Source organism: Lepisosteus oculatus, chromosome 12, assembly GCF_040954835.1.
Source record: "Lepisosteus oculatus isolate fLepOcu1 chromosome 12, fLepOcu1.hap2, whole genome shotgun sequence".
Classification (NCBI taxonomy): Eukaryota; Metazoa; Chordata; class Actinopteri; order Semionotiformes; family Lepisosteidae; genus Lepisosteus; species Lepisosteus oculatus.
Window position 1 is genome coordinate 32906408 of NC_090707.1, and position 27699 is coordinate 32934106.

The 27699-nt window shown below is 38.9% G+C and overlaps 1 protein-coding gene across 6 annotated transcripts in view; it reads left to right on the forward strand.

Annotated features, from left to right (window-relative positions):
- Window positions 1–27699, forward strand: part of adam23a (ADAM metallopeptidase domain 23a) — a 106455-nt gene that overhangs the window by 36996 nt on the left and 41760 nt on the right. For all 6 annotated transcript variants that reach the window (XM_069196382.1, XM_069196384.1, XM_069196381.1 and 3 more), the window contains exons 5-9: window positions 7049–7131; window positions 15979–16042; window positions 19191–19263; window positions 26512–26579; window positions 27170–27235. In XM_069196382.1, the coding sequence (XP_069052483.1) occupies window positions 7049–7131; window positions 15979–16042; window positions 19191–19263; window positions 26512–26579; window positions 27170–27235 (354 nt within the window). The remainder of the gene's footprint in view (window positions 1–7048; window positions 7132–15978; window positions 16043–19190; window positions 19264–26511; window positions 26580–27169; window positions 27236–27699) is intronic.

Sequence of the window (27699 nt, forward strand, 5' to 3'; positions counted from 1 at the left end):
AGCTCTCTCAACCGCTTATGAATATCATCTTTTTCCCCCACACGTTCTCAATAGGTTTCAAATCCGTTCTCTGACCGGGCCGTTGAAGGACGTTCGCTTTCTTATTCTCCACCCATTCCAGTGTTGTTTTAGCCCCGTGCTTTTCTGTCATTGTCCTGTTGAAAAGATTAATTTTTATGCAGGTTTTTGGTCTGAAGCTGTTCTTTGCCTTCCACCTATGATCCCATCAGTCCTGGTGACAGGCTTTCCAGTCCCTGCTGATGCGCAGCAGAAATATAACAATGTTATCAGGGCTGTGCTTGGGAGAAGTGATTAATTATATTGGGCTTGCGTCACTTTGCATTTAGACCACAAAGCTCCAAAATATGGTCTTGGCTGACCTCAAAAGATTTTGCCACATGTTTTGCAGTAGCACTTAAATCCTCTGTTGCAAACTCCATGTGAGATTTGAGATCCACTCTGCCACACAGTGGCCAGCTATGTGACTGTTGAACGTGCTCGTTCAGTCAAAGTTGCCCCTGGCCTCACAGTTTCATCCATACCCAGTAGCCTCCTTGCCCAGCTGCTTGGTTTAGAGGGAAAACCAGATCTAGGCAGAGTCTGGGTGCCTTCTGCTTCTTAATGAGCAACATCACTATGTTCCAAGAGATATTAAGGGTATTTTAAATATTTCATTTCTCCTGATCTGTGCCTTTATAAACTACATCTTTTGAGTTGCTTCGAAAGCTTTGTGGTCTTCACGGTTGAACCTTTGCTTAAAATGACTACCTGACTGAAGGACCTTCCAGAGACAGGTGTATTTACTCTGAAATCATGCTTAACGACTATTATTACACACAGAGGCCATTCATCTAGTTGTGAGGTTCATTTGGGGGGTAATTTCATGCACCTGAATTATTTTACGTTTGCCACAGCAAAGGGTTTAAATACATATGGGAACCTGACTGTCCCCTTGCTCTTTCATATTTATTATCTGTTAACTTCTTTCTTTTTTGTCTTTGTTTTGATTGTGTGGAGTATGTTGTTTGTTGAGTATATAACAAATATTAATTGCTTCTTCAAACTGACATAGCTGCAAGCTTTACAGCACTGATTTGTGAAACCTGCGAGTTTTGTAAGTACTTTTGAAAGGCACTTGTGTGCAAGACATGCTTGTAAGGCACACTAATCCCATTTAAAAATTAATAATGATTATAATAATAACTGCTTACACTTATATAGCACTTTTCTGGACACACCACTCAAAGCACTTTACAGGTAATGGGGACTCCCCTCCACCACCACCAATGTGCAGCATCCACCTGGATGATGCGACGGCAGCCATAGTGCGCCAGAACGCTCACCACACACCAGCTATTAGTGGGGAGGAGAGCAGAGTGATGAAGCCAATTCATAGATGGGGATTATTAGGAGGCCATTATTGGTAAGGGCCAATGGGAATATTGGGATTGGGATTTTTAATGACCACAGAGAGTCAGGACCTCGGTTTTACGTCTTATCTGAAGGACGGTGCCTGTTTACAGTACAGTGTTCCCATCACTATACTGGGGCATTAGGACCCACATGGACCGCAGGTTGAGGGCCCCCTGCTGGCCCCACTAACACCTCTTCCAGCAGCAACCTTAGTTTTTCCCCAGAGGTCTCCCATCCAGGTACTGACCAGGCTCACACCTGCCTTTTTTTTTTACAACTTATATCTTATATCTAGGGGCCAGAGGCTCTCCAAGTTAAATGTGATCTGTGCTACAGGATCATGTAAAAAACATGTTTTACTTTGAACAAAACGGAACATTTTTAAAGACAAATATTGCAAAACAGACAGACTGATTTGGTTAGTTGTGGAAGGGCTGTTGTATTTCTAAGGCTCTTTCCATGTCTGTGTCTGAAATGTGAGGATGTCTCAGCATAATAATAGCTCAAAAAAGCCAAGCTCCCACTGAGTGGTTCACAGTCGATGTTTATTATCGGTATTGACAGTGTTTGAACAGCAGGCCTGTCATTTGTAGCCTCAAATTTCAAAGAGCAGTCATCAGTGTGTTTGTCTGTACCTGTCTGTTGAATGGATTAAAAATAACACACCGTGATAAACTATGCACTATAATTAGAGGACTTTATTTTTGTTTCCTTGAAACATCTAACTAAAATGAACAAAATAAACTGTTAATGATCCCACATTCCACATTCCACCGATATTATAAAGGTTTATACACAATTCCAAATAAATCCTTAAACAAATGGACTCTTAGTGTCCTTATAATACAAGACAATCACATATACAAGAATATATATGTTCCCTCACACCTGAAGAAGGCTCCACGGCCGAAACGTTGCGTTTTCTTTCTTCTTTTTTTCAGCATGGAATAAACCCATTACTTGTTCCTATACAAGAATAATATAGTGTGCTCCTCAAAATTAATTCAAACAATGTACATACATACAGTAAGAGTTGTTATGGGAAACTGTTATCTACACATATGGCTATTATGCAAGAAATTATAGAAAAAAATAATTTTGTTTTTCTGGTGATTAGAACAATAAAATGAACTGTTTATCCAAGATTTAATGACACTGAAATGTGTGATTCAGTTAGAAGTGAATCAAATATTTTCTATTCCCTTTAGAAAAGTCAAAACATATGGTATAAACATATGTATATTATAAATATGTATATTTGTATGTTACAACTAGCTAAGTAAAGAACCAGTACATGAAAAAAGCAGCTTGCGATCCGATAGTTCAAAGGATTAAGGATCACGCGATAACTGAGTGCGCATCAATGATTTGTTACTCAGTTTTTTTGTTACCCAGATTATTTGTTATTCAAATATATAGATATTAGATATTTAACATTGTACAGTATATTACTTTAGTAAAAGAATATTTCTGAATTTGGCTCCTGTGTGTTTTACCCCAGGCTTTTAAGAAGACTGATCATTTTTTTAAAAACAGGAACTGTACACTCTGTATGGGTTCCTATTTTACGGTATTGTATGAAAAACACTCCTCTACATCACCTGCATTTAAACTGGTTTAATAATAGTTGAATAGTTCAGTTACTGTACAAGAAGATGATGTAATGCAGCTAAGCAGCACATTGGAAATGTTAAACTAACACTAAAAATGACTCATAAACAGAACTTAACATGCACATCATTATATATTATTTTGAGAAACACCTTTCTAAATATACAGTGTTACCATGTCACAGGAAGTAACATCATGGCAAATGCCATAACAAATGGCATATATACTGAGCCTCTAAAGAAACGAACCACTTCAAAACTGTTACCAGGAGAATGGCATTTTGTTGACAGACATGAACAGTGCTGATCGACAGGGGATCTGTTGTGAAAGTCACAGTTTAGTTGCGTTGGTTTCTGCTGTTGGAAGAAATAAAGTTTGATAGCTTGTTTGGATCTTAACGAGACAGAGGGGCTTAATATGTAGAGAGTGTTAGTGTGACTCGCCTGTCTGAGGGAATAACTGCCTAGCCTTGTGGATAATGTGTGAGGTGGGTGGGTGTGAGATTAGTATACATAGGTGAGGAGAAGTTTGCGAGATTAGGATCTCACCTCTTTCCCGAACCTCTGTTATAAACTCCATTAGGACACCTGAGATGCATTTTATTAACCAGGTTATAGATGCTCATGGGATACTGTTCCATGCCTCTCATAGAAAATGGACAGTCTTTGATTCTCACTACTCTGACATGTTCCCTGAAACAGTTTTCCTTCTGCTTTGCCCAGATAACTAATAAGGCTCCTTCTGCAGCAGTGGCGATACGTGACATTGCAGGACAAGCACAAAACACTGTGGATAATCGGAATGGCCAAAGTGTTATTGCGTATGCGTGCCGTGAGATATGTGTTCCGCTTGTGTGACATCCAGAAATGCCTGGCGTGACTGGTGACTGCACGACTGAGGGAACTGTGGACAAGAAGGCCGTGCAGAATTGTCGCAGTTCTCTATGATATCAGCACAGCAGGTCATTCAAGAAGAGGTAGAATCTGTTAGATAAAAAGATAATATTTCTCTTTTGATGCTTTAGCATTATATGTTTTTTTTTTAATTCAGTAAATACAACAGATTTATCTTGAAATCAGAGGTGGATTCATTTTAATCTGATACATTATAATGTATTATTTTTGCTTGCAAGTGTCTAGTGCAGATCTCCTATCCTGGAGTCCTTGCACTGGCTTCCGGTCAAATTCCGTGTAGACTTTAAAATCCTCATGCTCACCTATAAGGCTCTGCATGGCTTGGCACCGCAGTACCTGTCTGAACTATTATCACCCTGCTCCCCACCTCTCAACCTTCGCTCTTCTAATTGTGCTCTCCTTACTGTCCCCCAAGCCCGTCTACATTGTATGGGCGACAGGGCCTTCTCCTGTTATGCCCCCAAGGTCTGGAACTCTCTCCCCAAGGATATCAGAGAGTCACTTTCTCTAAACTCCTTTAAATCCAGACTCAAAACCCTCTTCTTCAGAAGAGCCTTTGAACTGGTTCCATTCTTCACCCCTCTGCTTTTCTTAGTACCACCATCCACAGTCTCCTCTGTATATTGTAATTGTGTTTTATCTTGTGTATTCTTCTTATTTATTGTTGTCATCCTGTAAAGCTCTTTGAGAAGCCACCTTTAAAGGTGCTATATAAAATAAAGTTTATTATTAATATTAATATTATTATTATTATATATTGCAAGGATTTGGTACATACAGGACTACATTTCCATTTCATATCCAGTGCTTGATTCCACAACTGTTGTTGTAAGGTAGGTGTATAATGATGGGTTTTGTTTATCAGAGGGGAAAATTGGTGTAAAGGTGAAAATGTTTTATACTGGGGGGCTGCACACAAGGCAATGTAAGTGATGAGAGAGTGCTGGCACTCCCTACCTTCCAGCAGTGCAAGCAGACGAGAGCTGCTGAGTCATGAGGTGGGCTTGCTATAGCAGCGTGCTGCTGACTCGGCACAATGTGGCTTTCTGCAGGCAGCCAGAGGAGCTCATCTCTTCCTGCAGCGCTCCCTCACAGATCTGGGAACTATGTACTGGGAAGGGCAGGGGGTGCGGCTTCGGATGGGTAGGGAGGTTATGCGACACAGCTTTCAAACCAAAACTTCCCGGTCCTTAATCCATCGAATATTCATACATATTCCTGTAAGTGATGTGATGTGTTAGAATACGTTGTAATTATGGTTGAATTAATTAAGTTTCCCGGGATTTGTGATCAGGTGGGTGGGAAAAGGTGATATCAGTGGCTCTGTGAGGGTTTATAGAGCACAGTGATGCAAACAAGGGGATTTTTTTCTTTATTGGCTGTATTTCAAGGGGATTTATTTCATTATTTCATTAAAGGCTGTAATAATATCAATATCTGTAACTGTCCCTTAACACAACAAAATAAGAAAAATAGAATAGAAAATAAAAAGACAAAGTTCACTAACTCTATTTTATGCTTCCATTGCCAGTAATGTCCATTGTTGTTCACCTAATCCATTTTAACACTAGTTTGAGTTTTATCTAGTCAATAATTACATCACAATTGACACTAGCCAACCCTACATAAATCTACCCCTACATAAAACTGTCTATATCTGTTTAATGTTGGTATAAGCCAATATTTCTTTGACAGGAAGCAATAAGAGGAAGTTTTTAAAAAATAGTGCATATTGTGCTGAGTTAAGGCTTTTTAGACGTACTAGCAGAGAGGTTAGTTGGAGTTCGCTGTTAAAAGTGAGGTCAGTGGAAAGTTTTAAAGTCCCCACACACCTAAAATGTCATTCCTCCCACAGAAGTCCCGGAAAAAAGAAATTCTCTGTAATAAAAGCAGAAATTATTTGAAATATTGAAAGATTGCATTTCTCAGCAGAAATCCCTTATGACGCATTTTGAATCCCGCTAAATATTCCTGTAGAGTGTCTAATAGTATCCTGAAAGTTTTTTTTTTCTGGGCATAGGAATATAAATATAAGAGTATGTTACATACAGTAAATGGGTTTTTGAGGCACAATTACAGTACATGTCAAATACCTGCAGTTCCTTTTGTTGTCTCCTTTTATTTATTTTTGGAGGTATTATTAAGCTATTTGATCTAAGTATTTGAAAGAAAACAAATAGAGGGTAGTGATGAAATTGCAGAACACTTCAAAGGTAACATTAAACCACTACTCATTTACTTCCTGCTCATAAAAAGCTTGGTGTGTCTGCATTTACACTTTCAATCAGGGTAGAAGCAGCACTTTGACATTTTTTCAGTCATTCTTTTTTTGTAATTCACTTTTTACTTAATTACCAAAATGACTCTACCTTACTAAATTAGTCTTCCAGAGAACCTTTAAGACATCTGAAGTCTGAACGAGAAGAAGGAATCAAAGACATAAAATCAGTGATATTCCTGTGTGTTTTACCTTTGTCTTTGAATTTCTGATAATGACATGATGTTTATTTGAGTCCTCTGCACAATTGCTAATTGACCTTAAGACATCTTTTCCAAAGCTGTTTGTGCTGCACAATTTTGTTGACTTTACAGTCTAAACAAGAACAGCTGCAGTTGTGTCACACGGAGTGCATATTACAGTGCAATGCCAATAAAATACAGGCAAATAAAATAATGTAGACTATTGTATACCTTTTTTAATGTGTATACTGTAAAAGAATGCAATGATTGTCTCTCTCTAATCACACTAAGAGTTTTTCAAATGTGAGCTACTGTATGATTGACACTGTTGTTTGTGATTTATCCCATAACCTTTATCGTGGAAGTGTGTCTCAGCAGTATAAGATTTCTGATGCTTTTAGTTTTTCTTTGAGCTGCAATAGATATCCTGTGTCGGGATAATATTTCATACCAAAAAACAATTTGGTTTTGCGTGTGATGATAATATGCAGTGTATTTAGCACGGGTTCCTGTGTTTGTGGACAAATGTCTTTTCAAAGGATTTTTGGAAGGCATTTCGACCTTATTCATTATTCAGAATGGTGATGTGACTTTGCTTTCTTTTTTTTCCCCTAGAGCAGCTTCAGTAATAGTTTTCATTCTGTTTTCAGGGTGGAGAACACTGCTACTACCATGGTAAGATCAGGGGAAATGACGACTCCAAAGTGGCAGTTTCCACATGCAATGGTCTCCAGTAAGTTGTGCTTCCACCTCCTTCTCTACGTTGGAATGACCTTCAGAATTTCAGTCTACTGAGTCAGTGTTCATGTTCTTGAACGACTCTTAGAAGAGTTGTCAGTTGCTTCTAAATGATCGCTTGTTTTCTTTGTAGGATAACACAGGGCCCTGGAGATTTATTAATCCTCAGAGTGTCTGGTAAACACCTCTGCCTCTTGTTTGCTAATCTTGTGTAATACAGAACTTTGTGTTTATGCTGCTCAAGGCATGCTTTTGTCCTCTGCCTTAATGAGCATCTGAGTGAAATACTCATTTCCTACATCAGCTAGTTCCCTTTCGTTGTCTCAGAGTTTCCCAGCGCTGGTCCTTCAGGTGATGCTGTCTCTGCTGGTGATGTTTGAGGGACTCACACAGTGAAACGTTACATTTCGCCCATTTGGAGAAAGCAGGCCAGAGACCGAATCCTTCTCATGCTGGTCTGGGCTTTGTGGTGGCAAGCACTCTGCTTAATAAACACCTGATGCTGTTAAAATTGTGGAGAATTCTGCTTTTGACATTTTACAGCAAGTTTCACTTCTTTTAGTTCTCGTGTATTACAAGGAATTAACCATCAAATACGCTGTGTACATAATGAACCACGATTTTTAAAAGAAATCGTTACCCTTTACAAAGATTTTTTTTTACATTTTTAAGAAAATTGTAAAGCTGTCATATTTATTACAGTTTTCACAAAATGAAGGAAACTCAGGTAATCAATTCTTTCGTGGTGTGTAAGTAGAGCAGTGTTAACCACATTAACCACATAAAAATGCTTACTGTATGTTCAGTATTTTTGGCTAGGAACATATTTTCCTTTATTTTCAGTTACTAGATCAATAAGATATGACTATTTTCAGAAAATGAGTCACAATAGACAATAAGGAAACTGATACCGAACTGTCACAGTTTTTGTAATATAATAAGTAGTTGTGCTGTGTCTAAAAAGATGCCGTGCTATTAAAGTCATCTGAGCATCAGCTAAATAAGGTTATGGATATGGTACAAAAATGGGTGAAGCCTGTTTCAGCTTCCCAAGAAATTATCCAGAGTCAAGAATAACAAAAATCTCAGATTAGCAGAAATAATAATAAATAAAATATAAAGATTACGGAAGTTTACTTAAACCTAAAAGGATCATTTTTAGTAATATTAACAATAATGACTGCTTACGTTCTCAGTAATATGACGGTCACTAACAACATTTCAATATTAGCATTTCCAGAGCAGAGAAGGCAAAAAGGAGAGAAATAATTTATCTCTTGCCAGGTGTATGAATGCTAATAAGCAGTGTCTGCTAAAGAGTCCAACTACACATCTGTGAAAAGTTAAACACAATGACAGAGACAGATATAAGCAAGGATGTGGAACAGTGAGACATGAAGTTTTTCTAACAGTGAAAGTGTCAAAAATTCTCAGAAGCCTTAAAGCCCAGAAGGTCTGTAGAGTTTGGCCTGCATCCCAAAGACAGTTGCAAATGTGTTCTTGAGAACATGAGAACATGAAGGCTACAGCACTATTAAATGCTTTATCCTCTCTGATGAGGGAACTAATGCATGAGATATTGTGGCAGCGGACCCTGAGAGTATTGGTTGTGTTGTAGTGGTGAATGCTATAGTGCCATACATCAGCAGTTCTAAAATCGTAACATACACCTGAGTGACACATATAGAGTTGTTTTTACAGTAAATTAAACAGCTTAACCTTGTATCTAGAGCTCGTAGCCTTAAGGTAAAAAGACAGTTTCCATAGGTGGTTTAGAAATGAACAATTACTATAGGTTTAGAAATTAACATATATTTAACTCTGGTAACTTTAATTCGACATAAACTTAAACTGTAGTAGCACTGTCTTCAAAATGATTCTGGTTCAGAAACATTTGTGCCATACCGTGAGGATCAATATAATCATAATAATGCATTAAGAAGTATATAGTGTACTATAAGTATATGAAGAATCTTCTGTGATTGTCTTCTGTTATTTTCAAAGGTTTTAATCAAAACTGGACACATGCTGTCAAAAGATGGGAAAAGTGAATTTTGAGGGATTACATGAGGAAAAAAACATACTGTATATTCAAATTCAAAGAGGTCTTTGTTTGTTGTAAGTGGGAAATACTTTGTAATGACTTAACCCCTGTATAAAGTCTATTATAATTCAGATCCTGGGTTACAATAAATCATTCCTCTTGCTTGTGTTTTGCTGTGGGTGTAGAACCTCATCCCAAAACATGCACTGGCGTAGTTGGTAAGCTGCCAGAAAAGAGCTGAGGGGGTTATAGGCTGAGATAAAGAGCAGCAATTGTGAGATGTTCAAGAAGATCCCGTGCGAGCTCGCATATCCATACACTAACAAACAATTGTGTCAAAGGTTGTTGGAGACCATGTTATATATCTCTCTTGACAGAAACGCTATTTTATCACTGTTCAACCATAATGAAAATATCCATCCAATTAGTAAACTGACAAGGCAGGATATACAGTACATCAATGGGATGCCTAATTCATTGCAGACCACAGACACCCACCCACACCAGTGCCAATTAACCTACTGGCTTTGGACTGTGGGAGGAAAGCAGTACATTTGAAGGAAACCTACAGGAACATGGGGAGAACAAACAAATTTCATCCCTGGAATGGAACCCAGCTCTGCAAGGCAGCAAGGCTAACCACTGTGCCACACAATACTGAAAATATCTGGTGCCCTATCACCCCGATAAGCTTAGGAGAACTTAAAGCCTCAAGTCCCTAACCTTTAGAATTGGAATTCAAAATGAAAACCAAAAGGTGCACATGTACAGTATATTTTTCTTCATAAATATCCATTCTAGGAGTAATTCAGTGTTGAAAAGACATTTCATCTGGAGTCAGGGAGAATTACAATTGTCTGAAGGTTTATGAACTAGGACCTTTTTTCTGGTTGGATAGCAGAAGGACGGGTGTCTTTGTGACAGGTCTTCAGTCCTCTAAGAGCATGACATTGACATTTGTGGGTGACGCATTATATGTCTAAGATTCCTGCTGCTGACTGCTCTCTGTGACGTGTTGATCTCATTATCTGTCACCCTTTTCAAGCTCAGTATGGTCTTGATCTGAGCCTTCAGGCTGGGTCCGGCATTCTAAGCAGAGAGTTTTCACTGGCAGACCTGCAAAACTGACTAGGAGACCTTATTTACCTCAGTGGACTAGCAAACAGGAAGTACTTCAGAAGATGCAACTATGGCTCTGGTTCCTGCTAAAAAAAGAAATGACTTTTTTTAATTTTTGAATTTCCTTTCTGCTTAAGTCATAAAGATAGCTTTTTATAAAACTCTCAGAAAACTGACTATGGTTTATTGACCCCTTGAAGACCATGTATTCTGCAGCTTTTCCAGTCAATGAATACAAAATCAGATACATATATGAATTTGTTTTTACTTGAAGAGCCCTACAATACTCCCTGAATATATTGTTGAAGAATTTGGATCTTTGGTTCCTTTGCAAGACATTGTTTGATCTGGGACAATTAGATTTGTATACATCTGTGCTGATGTAAATTTATTAAATTAATACAAAATATGAATACAAACTGGAAAGATGATATCTTTATGTGTAGGACACACAATACAAAAGTGTATAGTACTTCAAAACCTTAAAAAAATATAAAAGCTTTTGCACTTAAAAAGGTAAAAAAAGATTTTTTATAATAATATATCAATATAACCTTAATAATTCATCAATAGTGATGTACATGTGCGAATAAATGTTTGCAATTTTCAAAGACGCTTATGAACAAAACTAGTATTTAAGAAGATAGTATGAAATAGTTACATCAGCATAATGGTATTTACTGTAATATAACCAGATGCAAGTAAAATGCAACAAAAATGATTGAATATTTACAATTATCATTTTCTAAAAATTCATGCTTATGACATTCAGCTTAAGCATCCACTTGCAAACCCATCTGTGCAATGAAAAAAGGCAAAAAAAAAAGAGAAAGACATCCACTCACACCCACTCAGAATCTCACATCCTGCCTCCTAGAGCCAAAGGTTTTGGTTATTTGTTCAACATCCGTTGATGTCTGTCCTGGATACTCTGATAAAAATGTCATTAAAAAGAAATATCCCCATCAACAAACATAAGTGGTTAGGTGGGAGGTAACAACTGCAGGTCAACCCACACCCATAACACAAGAAGTCCGAGGATTATATTGTACATGGTCCTATATTACTTATTTGTGTAGCCTGCAAAACAAGAAAGCAAGCATTATATCTCAAAACAAGAAAAATAAAAGATTTTAGAAAACGTTTAAGCAGAACTACTGCAATATTTCGATTGCATTCACACCCCTAAGAAACAGAAAATGTGAAAATTTTAAAAAATTGTGTGACCTCTGATCTTAATTTAAATGAAGCCTAATGCCCAATGCAATCACTGACATCAGCGTTGCCCTTCATGTGAAAATCAAATCACAGGGCACTTTAGAATAAAAATACTGATAAAAATAATGACCAAAAGCCAGACATAAAAGCTGTGTTTTGAATCTATTTTAGCAATGTCATTACTGTATCCCTGATATAACGAGGAACAAAATTTCCCAGACAAAATGATGAAATATTAGGAGTAAATTGTGATATATTGGTGCATAAGTTTTAGAACAAAAACTCTAACCGGCAACCAAGAAAGAATTCAGTGTATAGATGAATGCATTTGTGCCTAAAAACAGTGGAAAACCATTTACAGATGTAAGCATTTTTAGTAGAAAATACCTATTCCAGTTACATGGACCTGTGACATAACATTAAATGATATACAGTATGGCGTTCAGTAGGAGTAGGAAAAAATGCTTTCAAACTAAGTACACATTCTTTACTTTGATATGGGTTGAACATAACTCATCTTTCTCCTGAGAGTCTGAACAATGGACAAATAATTGAATAATTTTGAAATTTGCTCAATGTACAGTCTGGTGTGGAATGCCTCCTCCTTCTCTTTACTCTGATAAACACTAGGAAGAGTGGTTTATTCTAGCAGTAATCTCAAAGATGTCTGCATTACATGCAGTAGTCCCTCAATAGTTCATTAGTAGTTCATTTTTAGGTTTCTTCAAATTGGGTAAAAGCGTGTAGGCATTATGAACTTATAGTTAAGGTCCCTATCTTTTTGCTGTGTAAAAAATCCTGTAATGAAACACCAGCCATCTAAAGTAGTATTGCTAACCTGTCCAAAGCATGGGGCATTTAAAAAACGTTTATCAATTACAATAATAGCATTAAAAGCTACATAACTATTTTCCACAAAATTTAAATGATTGATACCCCTCTGCTCTTTTTTTTTGTAAAAGTACAGTCTCTAAACCCACATGAAGTATTTCTTTCTAGTAGCATGGTGACCAAAACTGAGCATATTTCAAGTCAGTTCTAATTTATGCATTGCGTAATTTGACATTAGTTCAGGTGGGTAGCTGCGTCAGCATGCGTAGGCTGCAAAGGAACAGGTAATTCCATGCTCATAACGGGAGAAAAAAGAAACACAATGTTTTGCTGTGGGGCCTTCTTCAGGTGTCACTCCTGATGGCAGGGTGAGCGCCCCCTGCTGGCCCCACTAACACCTCCAGCAGCAATCTTAGTTTTTCCCAGGAGGTCTCCCATCTAGGTACTGACCAGGCTCACACCTGCTGAGCTTCAGTGGGCTGTCAGCTGTGAGTTGCAAGGTGATATGGCTGTTGGCTTTGATAGGGTGTTCCCTTGCCCCAGTCCTCCTTTCTTCTGCCCCGGAGGGAACCTCTCTGGTCACTCACTGACTGTCACTCTGTCCAAGGTAGCACCTGATTTCAGTTGGTACTGGGATCAGTTCAGAGCCCTCACTGCCTCTTCTGCCTGTGTTATACTTGAGGCCTAGGGCTATGGTGACACGTTTCCTCCTCTCTCTCCTACCCCTCCCCCCCCATTGACGTCCAACTGGTGCAGTGTAGGTCTTCAGAATTGAATACTATGCTTGTGAAGTTTGTGATTAATTCCCATTCTTTTTGGCACTGCCTCTATCTTCCACATGTTTGTCAAGACCTTGATTGTTTTTCTCACCTTTGCTGAACAACCCCATGTTTATGTCTCACTTCCATGTGCTGCCCTTTTAAGCAGGTGTTGCTAACTGCCATTAGGCGTTGGCTTGGGTCTTTTCCTCAGAGTGTTCCTTTAACTGTTCTGTTTTCCGTCAGCAATGACTATCCCATCCTTACTGTGCACTGGGAGGGTCTTCCTCCTTCAATTTCCTATGGGTTTGAATTGTTCTGTAGAGTGTTTCCATGTCCATTGTTACAAGTGCATCTTTTGCAGGTTTGATACTGTTCTCTACCCACATTGTGTGGTCATTTCTGGCATTATCCTTGACCAGATTATACTGGGCATTTTAATGGCTTAGAAGCTGCTGCTTGGCATCTTTTGAGTTTTGCTTGCAATCCCTTCCCCTTCTGTATGTTCCCTTGCCAAGTTCTGTCACTAATCTATTCCCCTTTCTTCTTTTGCCTGTGTGTCACATGCTTTTCGTGCACTTTTGTTAAAATCAACCCATTGTTTCTCCCTGTCTTGAATGCTGTTCTGAAGTGATAGTTGGCAGAACATGTTCATAGGAAAAACTATTTTGCTGTCATATTTCATCGCTGCTCCTGGACTTTTAGTTTTCTTTCATTTGATCTTGACTTTTGCAATGATTAGGTAACCGTTTCTGCCTGTATCAATAATAGGTTTTCAGTCCAGACTTCTCCATCTTCCTCCTATGATGATGTAATCTATTTGGTTCTTATATTGTCCATCTGGCAACCTCCAAGTGACCTCCAAGCGTTTTTCATTGTAAGGGAATATTGTGCCACTGATAATGATGTGATTGGGAGTGGTTAGCATTGCTGCTTCACAGTGCTGGGGCCCTGGGATTAATTCCTGGGGTGCTATCTGCATATTTGGCACACCAAATCTAACTTTGCACTGTTTGATGATTGATAGATAGCACCCCAAGTGCGTTAGACGTTAGTGAAACAATTGCTTCATTTAATCTGTTTTGCTAGTGTACTTCTTTGAATCTATGAAAGTATAATAACGTCTCTGAACATCGTTGACAATATTAATTTATGAGTAAGAAATACATGAAAAATATAATATTCGTATATACCAGGTAGTGGTAGCTAAAAATAAAAGAATAAGTTCCGCAAAAGTATTCCATCTTTTTCATAAATATTTATGCCTCAAAGTAACCCAGTCACGTGCTTTATAATGTTTTGGGGTTTTAACTAGATTTGTTGTAATGGAAAAAGTGACGTGTTGGCTGCCCAGTGGTACAGTTCTCTCCTTTTTAAGGCGACAGGGTCCGGGTTAAAACACAGCCAATACAAAAGTTGTGCTGTTAACACATTCTCATTATTCATAAATGAAACCTTTCAAATCGATTTTTGTTTACACACGTTTTTTTTCTGCCTTTTTTTCTTCGTAGTAGTTGATATAAAATAATTTTAATTCGGCTTCACCAAGGTTATTAAAGTGCCTTCTTGCATAGTACCTATTTCAGCTCAACCTTTCTCATTCAGCACCGGAGGGGTATGTCTAGTGCTTTGGTGGTTGCCTAGTCTTCTGGCAGTGAGGGGAACTTGGGTGTGGGCTGAAGTCTTTTATCTGCAATCTCTTTCTTGTCTGAAGACTAGGAGTATAGAAATCACTGCCTGCAATACACTGGATTTCAATACCCAAAGAGCTGACAATACTTTGGACAATAGGAGCTCCATTTAGAATTCCAAAAGGAAAAGAGTAAGGATTCACAGAGCCTCCCCTCAACTCAAGCGTTTGCATTCCATCCGTCAGGACACATTTGAAAGTGAAACCAATTTGAGATCTATAATAAGAATTAAATTGATAAATGTAAGTGTGAGTGGGCAGAAAGCTAAACATTTGCCTATATGCTTATCATGTAAATTCACAAACTGATGCGTTTAAAAATAACCGAAACGCACGAACATGTGTGCGTGCGTCATGTTAACTGTCTTGTGTTATAATTTATTTCCTCCCTTATTGTGCTGATCCTTGAAGGAACCAAGTATAGCCCTTCCAAATGCATACTCAGCATCTTGACAGATTGTGTCCTTTGTGTCTCTTCAGGGTGTGAAACGTGTTTTGTTTTCTGACAAAGTCAGCAGTAAAGCCCTCTTTACACACACTGCGTTTGGTTGCTATCATCTGTGTATAAACACTCAGACTTTAATTTGTGTACATGGTCCAGTGGATCAAAACGAAGTCTGTGTTAACCTGAGAGGCTTCTTCACAATGTTTTAGACTGCATGGAGCTATTTTATAGTTTAACCACTACCTTTGACAAAAAGGAACTGGCAATTCAAATGTTTACTACTGATATTCTGTATAAGAAGTACTAAATTTGAGTGAGTTTCTTTCAAATCTCTGTTTTGTAAACGAAATCTACGCTTACTGTAGTTATTCAGTTATTGTTGAGTAGTTACCAGCACTCAGACCCCTTGTGTGGTGAGACTATGCAGCAAATTGTCCTTCAGTTTTTCTTTTTATCACATCCATTAAGAGGGCTAGGTGTTTTCCCATTTTTCTAGAGTCAAATTAGCGCCACTGATATCACAAACAATAGTCCAATTTGTGGATATTTTTGCAAGTCAAACTTAACCTTGGTTCATTCCAGATGTTTACAACATCCAAAGGAAAACAATCCAGATTGATTTAGAAAGCAATATACAGAAGCAAATATAATCTACTGCTCTTTTGATTTACCGACTGCTCTCCCAACAGCATCTGCTTCGGATCTAATATTTCTCTCTCTCTTTCTGTCTCTCACAGTGGCATGTTTGACGATGGGGTCCATATGTACCTAATTGAACCATTGCACCAGCAGCATTTTATAGTAAGTTCTCTTCTCATTCAGACGCTGCAGAGCAAATGTCTCTACCAAGTGAATAGCAGTTACAAATTCAATTGGAGCTAAATGGTCTGATTCCAGGACAAAAAGTAGATTTGTGGAAGGGCATTGAGTTTTGACCTTTAGTGTCACTAATCACTAACCAGGTCTAGGATTTTTATTAAGTATTTGTCTTCAAAAATATTTACAGTTTTTTTTACTTACAATATTTACAATTTACCTTTTTGGACATTATTTGGTCAAATTTGACAGTACTGTATATTCACATTGCCCTGTTAAAAAGCACCGGGACTTGTCATGAAAGGTAGATTAAGCAGTTATTCTCAAGTTACAGTAAGCAGCAATAACTAATATGGAAAAAAGGGAAAAATAAAGGAAACTCAATAGATGGATAGACTGCAGGGGAGAGTTCTAACACTGAAAGCAAAGAAAATATACAGTAAAAGTTATGTATTTTATTTAAATTACAATCATTGGCCAGCCTGTCCAACAATGCAATCTCACATGTTGCTGTTATGAGTCAGTAACAAGGAGATATAGTGTGATTTGTCAGGCATAGGAACCTTTTTTTTTGGTGCAGCTCTTGATTTGAAGTTGTTAATTATTTTTTGGTCAGGCAAAAGACATTGAATTAAAATAGTGTATTTGACGGATTCCCCCTGTCCTGAAACGATCTGAGCCAAATTAACCTTGCTTGTACCACACATGTTACTGTCACAAATGAAAATTGTTGGCACATTTCACTGCAATATTTCACAAAGCCGCAGCACATCCATCTGTTTTATTAACTGGTTTGTCGAGAACAAGGGAGCCAGAGCCTATCCCAGCATGCAACAGGTGCAAGGCAGGATACACCCTGGAGAGGACATCAGTCCACACACAGTCCAGGGCACACACAGACACAAACACACTCACCCACACCAGTTTTCCCAGAAGCCAAGTAACATACCAGCATGACTTTGGTCTATGGGGGGAGATCAGAACACAGTGCTCTGGAGCTGCTAGGCAGCATTGCTAACCTCTGTTCTATCCCCCCCCCAAACAGTACCTATAGTATATGCTGTACATTAAAATAACATTTTGGAACATTTAATCAAAGAACATTAAGCTTTTTTTTGTAGATAACCCTGTACTGTAATTGTTTAATCATTTTTAATGATCTAATTTCAGTGTATGTAAGAAAGGGGGTACTTTGATAGTATTGCCTTTTGTCTTGGTTACGTCAGTATCTTGTCTTGGTTACGTCAGTATCATGCCAGTAAACTTTACAATGAACTTCTAAAAAACATTGTCACCAAGGTCAAACAGATGGTAGTCTGTATAAATAAGCATCTTTGTCTGAAAATCACAAACCAACTTCCTAGTACAGCTAGTACATCGCAAAAAAAACCCACTTTAATCCCTTTTGGTTGTTTGTTGCTGTGGTGTTTTAGGTGTCACATGAAAACTCATTTCAGTTTAGGAAAGATTTAATAGCAACACTTAGGAATCAAGAGATGAGGAGTCTTTTCCTTCCCCTTCCCATCGCTAAGGAAAGAAAAATGTTTTTAAAAGCATGTGATCCTGTGTGGTTTTGACTGGTAAAAACATCTCATTTCCTGTTATTAGTGTGGTTGTTTCTCTGTTTGGAATAGAAACACCAGAAGACATTGAAGCAACATCTGAGGAAGGATTCCTCATTTTTAGAATGTTTTGTTCAGCATCATTCAGACCATAGACTGTATTTTTAATAACTACCAACAGAACTGACAGACCTGGGTTTAACTTCTTCCGAAGATACAGATGCAAAACATGTTTGAGTTACTTACTGTATTCAGTAGTACTGTACAGTTTATTAGAGTGTAAAACAATGGACGTCTATTAAAATAAATATATAGTCAGGAGATGTCACTGTAATTGTAATTTGATTGTAATCAACATATAAGCAATGCAGGTATAATTGTGAACTCAGTCTTCTGAGGGCACACGTTCTGCAATTAAAATGGCTTTTTAAAATAGAAATCTTTTTTGTTGACAAATGAAGTTGTCCGGAACATTATTTTACAATGACTTGGAGATCAGTGCATAGTCTATTGAGAAAATCAGACATGAATGCTTACAGTACATACCTTTTGTACTAGGAATGCTAACTGATCAATGCAAACACAGTAGAAACATAGACCCAGGTGTTAAAAGTGTGTCACTATAGTAACTTATTGGTGCCCTTATTCTTTTGCTCCAGAATATCTCTCTATTTTTATGTTTTACATGGTTTGTGATGTGCAGACCTTCCAAGTTCTCCATGTGTAAATTTAAGAAATAAATACTGTAGAAGTAGCATATACATAGCCACACATTGAAATTTAAATTACTGTGACTGTATTTAATGTCAGGATGATTTTAGAATACAACTTCTAAAATGTGAATGTTTTCCCTTTCAAATGCTTTTTAATAAGGATAAGGGTGAAGTAAGATTACATCTTGTGTGAGAATACTGCTGAAATAACATGCCTTTGGTTTTTCATTTAAAAAATGTATTTCCCTATTTCAGCTTTTTTGCCTTCCCCATAGGTCTGTGTGGAAATTAATCACACTGACAGCTGCATTAATCACACAGTGCCCAGATTTGAGTTTTGTTAAATATAGCAGCTGTTGTAGTACGTATACAGACGTTTAGGTACTCTTCATCTATGACAATGCTTTCTTGTTACAGCACATTTGTTGTATCAATGTCAATGTTTTCAAAATAATGACATCTTTTATTTTATTTTATTTTAATTATTTCGTAATTGGTGATGAACTGTCAGTTCAGTTTCAGTTTTAGAACTTGCAGTACTTCATATGTGGCAAAATATATTTTGGAATCAAATTTAACAGTAGAATCTTTACTTTAACACTAGGTTTTCAAATGGCAGAAAATGTAAAGCTTGACATAATGAAATTCTGATACTGTTTTCCATTGCCCATGAGATGTTGTCAGTTGGTTTGTAACTCTTACAGTATGTGTCCTTACTAGAAGCCTGTTTGGTAACCCTTTTCAAGCAATTTTTAAAACCTGCATTCCAATTTTTTATCTTTAATACAATTATGCAGACATTGATTTTATCAAATATATTTAATTTAATCTTAATAAGTTGTTTTTTTTCTTTTGCAGGACACAGCTGCTCGACCACATTCAATCAGAAGGAGCCTGAGCATCCAGTCAATAGAACAGTTCAATGACTCAGGTAACTCCAGATCCCCTCCAGGAATAGTAACCAATATAAACTCAAACGAGTCTCTCCATCGTTAAGCCTAATGAGTTATTCCACTAACCAATCACATAACCTTTGTGATGCCATGTGGGAATGTGCCTCGGTTTATGTGTGTTTATTTTGATGCTTCACCTTTCACAAGATGGCGTGCAGATCCCGGTGAGTTGACAGACTCAACAATCACTGGAGCAGGATCAGCTGCTCGTCCTGCTCCAGACAGAATAAATAGAGTGCTGAGCAACTAGGAAGATGGGTGTGTATACAATGAGCTGATTTCCAGATGGAAGGCTATTCAGATCACCCCACTCCTTTTCCACACAGACTAGATTGGTCTCTTTGCAGGAGTTTACTTTCCTGTAAGGGTAAGAAGGAGCGGAATTGCAGTTGTATTTCACTAGAGTCGACGCAGTCCTGTTACTGACTGTTCTCCCCAGAGCTGATAGAAGACCTCTGCTATGTTATTTCACAAGTGCTGGCGAAGAACAGCCATGTTACTGAATTTTATGTTTCCCAGCACTGATAAAAGAACAGCACCTCTCTTGTGCTATTTCACCAGCTCTGCCGAAGAACAGACCTGTTGCTGAATATTACTTTTCAGCAGTGCTGATAAAAGAGTGGGGTGTTGCTGTTGAGATGTTTTTAAACACCCGGTGGCATTATGCGGGGGCGTGTTCAGTATTGGAGGCGGAGCCCTGGGTGAAGTCATCACCGCTGTTCTGGCTGCAAGAGGATCAGCCACAGCTGTGAGGGCTCTATAAAGGCACACTGGACTACCCCCGAAGGGACGAGCAGGGCCACCCCCGGAAGGGAAGGATCATTTCCCTGGCAGTCCCGGAGGGGGATTGTACCCACGTAAAGGCCATCATTCTTTCTCTTTTCTTTTCTTTTTGCCTGTCCAGTTGCATATCTCCAATCCATGAGTTTGTATTTTGCTTTGGCCCTGCGCTCCCTGCTCTTCCAGACTGGACCCCGCTGAATAGGGAAGGTCCAGTCTAGTCACTGCTGTGCTAAGGGGCTTCTTTTTCCCAGGCTGGATCCCGTTGAATAGGATAAGCCCAGCCTTGATCTCGCGATGCACAGAGGGACACATTTCTTTTTGCTTTTTGTTCGTGTTTTTCTTGTTTTTTTGGGGTTCTTTTGGTGTTATTTGTGGTTCTTGCTAACCTCACACCGGTGCTTCCGTCCCTCAGTTAGGGGCGTTGACTTTACCAGTGCTCACCACATCTCTGCCCACTCCCGCAATGTTACCACCCCTGCTAATAAGAGCAGTACTGGCTGGGCAGGTTGTTATTTTCCCCTGCCATGAAATTTTGACATGTGACATCACACCTTATTATTAGAACCCTTTAGTAGTAGTGGTGGAACCACAGACTGGCTGATCCTCTTAGGCCAGGGGCACAAAACCGTACTGGGACCCATGACTTGCCAACAGCTGAATCTAAAGCTACTGCTTTACCTTGTTGTGTTGCCAGCAGGAAATATTACCTTAAGTGGCACTAAGACAGCTTCCACCCCAGAGCTGTGTCAACGTTAACCTTTGGCCCCGTAATAAGATCTAACCCATGTGGGAAGATAACTTTTCCTCATCCCCTACCTGTCTTCCCTCAGAAACTGTTCTCCAGGAGTTGTCTAAACCAGCCCATCTAACCCTTACAATAGAGACCAAGGGGAACCTTTTAACTGTGATTTTAACGTAAAGAGACTGATATACCAGGTTCTCACAACTGTTGGTGATCTCTCTTGTGTGATCTTTACCTCTGATGTTACCTCTAACCTCTCTCATCTGTTAACATTTAAATTAAGCCCATTCTTCTCAGTTCCACCAGTATTTCAAACGAATTTTATTGCAGATCTTTTTTTGCTATTTGCTACAATGACTGAAATATACTCAGTACATAACCTTACATCAAGTACAAGTCATGCGCCTACTATATTCTGTCCATGATAAGCATTGTTACTGTATGTATCAAACAAATTAAGTTTTTTGGCATTTATATTCCATATTCCAGTTTATATTCCATTTACTAAAATGTACTGAAGCACATCATTCAGGTTACTGTTATAAATTGAACATTCCAGTCAGAAGTGGCCATTTTTCCCAGAATGTAATGATCAGGAAGGAGAAAAGGGTTTTTTCAAGTGTCTCCTTGGAATAAGTTTTAAAATTATGCTATTGATGCAAAGATGTCTTTTTTGTCTTCAGTGAAATATGATGAATCAAACTAAATGAATACCTTCATATCTAGTTCATTCATTTTAAGTTTGGAACAATGTTCTGTAGTACAGTCTCTTATCCAGGGATTTGTTTATACAGTACTTCTGGTAACGAAGGCCGAAACCTGATCATGAGCCAGCAAGCTGTTCGACATACTTCAGTTCAGTACAATTTGGAGGTCAAAAGGATAGCTAGCTCAGCACATGAACGAAACTGCTGATACCGTCACTCTGTAAAAAGCTTTTCTATGAAGCATGTTACATTCTTTAAAAATATGCCCACTGCAATTTCCCCCGCTGTCTTTTCAGTAGCAGGCACTGTGATGCCTGCAACAGTATTTTAAAATGGAGGGGTTACACTTTTTTGTCAAGTTTCGGTCACAGAATGTGTGTGTGTGCCTGAATCATTTGAAGAATCGCATCCAAATCCCTATAATTTGATTTACAAGTGTCACATGGCAGATGAATCAGAATGTGGCTTTCTTTTTTAATACCGAATTAGTGTTTCAAAAAATTATTTACAGCCCGAGGACAGAATGGTACAGTATCTGTAAGTCAGTGTTGTTCCTAACCTCTTTAAGAGGTAACGCTGTTACTATCTTTGTGATTTCATTAAAAATGGCAGCTGTGCAGCATTTTCTGAACACTCGACACCTATTAATGGAGAGTGGCCTTCAGTTTGGCAAACACACACTTTTTTCAAAGAGCAGCCGAGCCATATGTTCCCGAAGGCTGAAAGGTTCTGCTTATAATATGCGCACAGCACCCAAGGGGCATCCTACAAGCTTTGATTGTAATGGTTTCATGCCTTTAAATTGTTCTGTCTTACTTAAATTAAGAGCCCGAGAGAGGTTCAAAATGAAAGGAGGCCTTTTCGACCATCAGCTCATTAGTTGCCAGTAGGTGATCGATTTAAGAGCGCCATTGTATTTTTTGTAATGTGGTAAGCAAAACTAGAAAAAATAAAGATGCCTTCGTCATAGTGCACTCTAAAATTTTAATATCCTGTCCCTAGTTCTAAGCTTTTAACTGTGTATCTTAACACTGCCTTATTGTTTCACTGTATTTTGTAGAAGATGTAATGGATGTCAACACGAACACCTCAATTTTTCATAAGCAGCTTCTTCACGTTTTCTGCTCGTTAACTTTGAATGTTATATGTCTGGTGTTTGCCCATTGTTGGAATTGCATCTGTCTTCTCAAATTTCATTTACGCCCCCAAGGTGTTTGTTAATTTTCTTATTCTGGTGTCATGTGGAAATTTCACATATAAGTTCAGTTCCTGGGGTGCTGTCTGTGTGGGGTTTGTATGTTCTCCCTGTGTTTGCGTGGGTTTCCTCTGTGTGCTCTAGTTTCCTCCCACAGACCTAAAGTAAGTCATGCTGGTGGGTTAATTGGTTTCTGGTAGAACTGGCCCTGGTGTGAGTGTGTGCGTGTCTGTGTGTCTGCCCTGTTAGGGAGTAGCTTCCTGTCCAGGGTGTACCCTGCCTCGTAACCATTTCCCATTCCTTGCCGGGATAGGCTCTGGCTGTTACAATGTAGGATGGATACAATATAGGTGAGTGGCTTTTAGTCCTAGCACAGTGTGCCCAAATAAAGAGATTGAATTTTGTGCATTCATGCTTCCGTTGGATAGACTATATTGAAAAACACCTTCTTATCTTATGGTGGTTATTGAGGCACACAGATAGCTTCCCGTATGATCTTTTGTGTGTCAGCAACTAGCAGAAAAGTTTTTGTTTTGACATTATAGGGCTGCACCTGCTCTGGTGCTCGTAAGACGGTAACTCAAGGCACTCAGAACTTGCCGTTCACCGAAATGTCAGGAGCTGATGGTATGGAATCAGAGGTGTGGTGATATGACAGAAGTCACGTAACATTTGAAAAGAGCCAACAGAGATGGAACATTTTAGACATGCATCGTGGGAGAGAAAACCTTAGTAGAAACTTTTCAAGGCAAGCAAAAAGGATAAAGATATGTCATTATATTTTTAAGTGTGGCAGAAAAGGAAGTCCCCTTTCAAAATCCTCTTCAGAAATTACTGCACGGCAAAGTTCCCTCCATGCTGCGTACGATGGGAGGCTTTGGTATTTGCAGAACTGGTGTGGCCTGAACACTGATCTACAGTTACACGCTGATGTGACACCCTAAATACCTCCTGTATAGTAAACAAGTAAATGGTATATGGCACTGGAATTCTTTATTCAGTACATACTGTATCTTTTAAATAGTGGTAATCTTTTTAAACACAAGTTGTCTTTTAAAAACCACCTGTTTTTAAACAATGCCTTCCACATTCTCTCCTGTCCTGCTAATCCTGCCGTCATCTTGAAATTATCTACTGCTTGTGCCTGCGCTGCTGGAGGTGGGAGAGGGGTGTTGAACAGTGGAGGCAAGCGGCGCTGCTACTCCAGCTAATACACTCAAACCCTTGTGGTGATCTACTTACAAAGATAAGAACGGTTTACTAACGAGGCCTTTTGGCCCGTCCAAACAATTTCGGAGCTAGCACATAATTAATAATAATAATAATAATAATAATAATAATGATGATGATGATGCCTAACACTTATACAGTGCTTTTCTGGACACACCACTCAAAGCGCTTTACAGGTAATGGGGACTCCCCTCCACCACCACCAATGTGCAGCCCCCACCTGGAAGATGCGACGGCAGCCATAGTGCACCAGTATGCTCCCCACACAGCTGCTATCAGTGGGGAGGAGAACAGAGTGATGAAGCCAATTCATAGTGTAGATCAGGATTGTTAGGAGGCCATGATCGGTAAAGGCCAATGGGAAATTTGGCAATAAAACCGATTATAATTGATCCAAGGACTGTTTTTCCTGGAGGAAGCTGGGATACGTGCTTCAATAACATGGCTGAATATCTTGTTTCACACTGCCATAGCAGTGTTTGCAGCACATTATAATTTAGTCAATGAGCATTAGGCACACATCACAGTTTTGGAGTGTTAAATCAGGGATGTGGTAGAAATTCTGTATTTCCTATGCAAAGTTCTGTGTGTGTTATTTTATCACACCCGTTATATACTCTATCAAAGTTGTTTCAGAAAACCATGTGGTACAGTCTGGAGTCTTCAGTCTCCAAGACACAAATGAGGCTATTTTGAACTGCTTATTTATTATCTTTGATGTGTGATGAATTTACATTTGGTGTATTTCTGAGCCCCAGATAATGATCTTAAAAACGTTTCTAACTTAAACATTCTACAATTTGTTGTGTAAATTAGCTAGCAATGTTTTATTTATTTGTCAAATAAATGTGGCATCCACAGATTTGTCTACTTCTCTCCGCTAGGTGGAGGCAGATACTGTATAGTCAGGGAGGAGAACAGGTGTTAAGATTTCTGAATACAAAACATTGCTGCCCTCTAGTGACTGAAACAAGAGCACTTTCGCTGTGTGTTGCTGACAGCCCTGTGCTGGTTGTTCCACACAGGCTTTTTAGTGTGTCTATGAGGCCTGTATTGGGCATGCTTTGGAATACATCAGTACAAATGTCCCTCCATACTGTACATGGAGAAGACATCACTCCTGTGTTAGAAAGCTGCACTGAGAAGACTGACAGTGTGGCATTATGCAAACATTTTGGAGCATAAACAGTAACTGAATGTTCCAATTTTTAGGCTGAGATAGTTTATGCTTGCTTTCTGTTTTGCTGCATTCGTACTCTTTATCACCTCACCTTCTCACATTAGTGGTTTATGCCTCGACTGAAAAAAGACCTGAGGACTATTCTGAGTCTTCTGTGACTTATGTTGCAGTCAAAATGCAAATGGCTGTCCTTGTCAAATATATTGTGTTTATTGGCAACTGGACAGCATCCTAATCGCTCTGAGCCTATAAACCTTTGAAGTTGTTGCTGTTGTGTAGATCTGTTTTCTGCTGCTGGAAGTAATAACTGGTCTTAAAGAGGAGTCTGTATTAATCAATCCCCAAGGGTATAGGGTACTGAAAAGCCCCCAGCTGGAGTGGACTGGCCAGCAGCCAAGGCACTGGTAGTTCATGTTCCAATCCAGATGTCCACTGCTTAATGATGATGAGTGCAGTTCTTCTCATACTGGGATGAGATCAGAGCCGAACAGCGCTGTTCTGTAGTCGGTAAAGATTCTTTTCTTCCAAAAGGCCAGGCCTCCTTCCACTGGAAGACCATCCACATTCCAACTGGATAACCAAATAATAGTGGCATGGCCAGGATTTTATATTTGGGGTGGCAGGGATGCCTATGGGGAGGGCATTTTTAATTGATATTATTTGCCTTCTAAAATAGGATGTACTACTAAAAGGTGTACTGCTATTCTTCTCTGTGCCATAACATATGATAATTTAAAATAACAGAACAAATGGTCATATGAAAGGATTGTTATATAGCTCATTATTGTTTGCATGTGGTCTCTGTTGTTGCTTCCTCATGTCCACATTAGCTAGTCGTGCATAAGTGACATTTATAAATAGTAAATCAGACAAAAACATCACGAGTGCCGCTATCAGAATCAAGCGTCTTGGTATCAGTGTGCAGGTATCAAGATCTGTTCATTCCTGGTGTTGAACCTTCCCTTCTCACCGACCGAGCTGTCAGCTTCTGCCTTCGCTCGAGCTGCGATGTCACGTCCCTGAGCCAACATTTTCTCTCAGCCACATGGGAACAAACAATTTGCCTCACATTTGCCAACACTCACCTTTTATCATACAGGCAATGGGTACACTCTTAACAAATCAGTTGCGTTTATTTTGCCACACGCACCAGTGCAATGAAATGTGTGGAGGACACATTGGAATTGTTTCCTGTTCTACGTTTTCTTTTGTTGGTAAACTTGAGGCAATGTGGGATTTTACGTAACGCTTACGGTGGGGTGGCAGCTGGGGTGACAGAGCCAAATTTAGGGATGATAATTGCCACTCTGTGCCACTCCTCTGGCTGCCCGAGCAATCCATGCATTGTATTTCGATAACATCTGGGTGTGGTTCTTTCCGTGTCATTAGAGGATATGGATCAGATGCTGTCCGATCTGCCTGACCTCACGTGGCTGAGAAGAAGGAAAAAGAGAGCAGTAAGTATCAGACTAACACAAATCCCCTCATAAACAAGAATCGCGATCACTCTAACAAATGTACAAGACGCGTTTTGGAGTTTATTGTTGTTTTGTTCACTAAAACGAGCTTAAATCCCACTGTTTTCTTGTAGCTTATTTTTAAATAAGTATGTTCTTAAAGTCTTGCTCATCCTCTGAACTCCCTTGTGCATTCTCCCCTTTGAAAGAAAGCTATGCAACACTGTAAGTATAAGTAAAGACATAGGGTTGCAGGTGATGAATTTCTATATTAGCTTCAATTCTTCATTTAATACATTTGCCGCTATAACAGTAATAGTCACTTTTTTTTTCTCATGTAAGTCATGTTGTATCTTTCAGTCTAATGATCAGATACTCATCTAGATTTTTAAATAATAAGAAATATAAAATACAAGAACTGGTGTATACCTTCTGGGTAACTTGTGGTTAATGTCCCAGTGGGACCAATTAGCATTTGCAATTTGTTAAATTGGTGTTTCATTTATGTTGGGTTTAACATAAATGGCAAACAACAACAGTGGATGCGTTTTTTTAACTAGTGTTCAACCAAACTGGTGTTTTCTTCGTAGGTACCCCGTAACGTATTTGAGGAAATGAAATATCTTGAAATCATGATAGTCATTGACCATAAGACGGTAAGTAGTATTTTTGTGCTCTATCAAAAGTCATCTTTCCTAAATATTAAGTGGTGAGCGTAAAATTCTCCAGTAATTCTGATTTTACGGTGAAGGTGATTTTGTTGATTTTAAATGATATGTTCCTTTCATCTTTTCAAATCGCTTTATCCAACTCAGTGTCACCCTATCCCTCAAGCAATGGGCGCAAGGCAGGGTTCATCCTGGACGGGGTGCCAGTCCATCTCGGGGCACACAGACGCACTCACACCAGGGCGAGTTTTTGCAGGAGCCAATTAACCTACCAGGATGGGTTTGGATTTTAGGTGAAAACCGGAGCACCCAAAGGCAACCCACATGAAAACAGGGAGAACCTTTGGTTTAATACGATTTTGCGGAAAGTGTAAAACTCTTAGCTCTAAATGTGTTGTTGTAATGAGCATAATTAAACCAAAGGGGGATTATTACAGTAGTTTCAAGGAGAC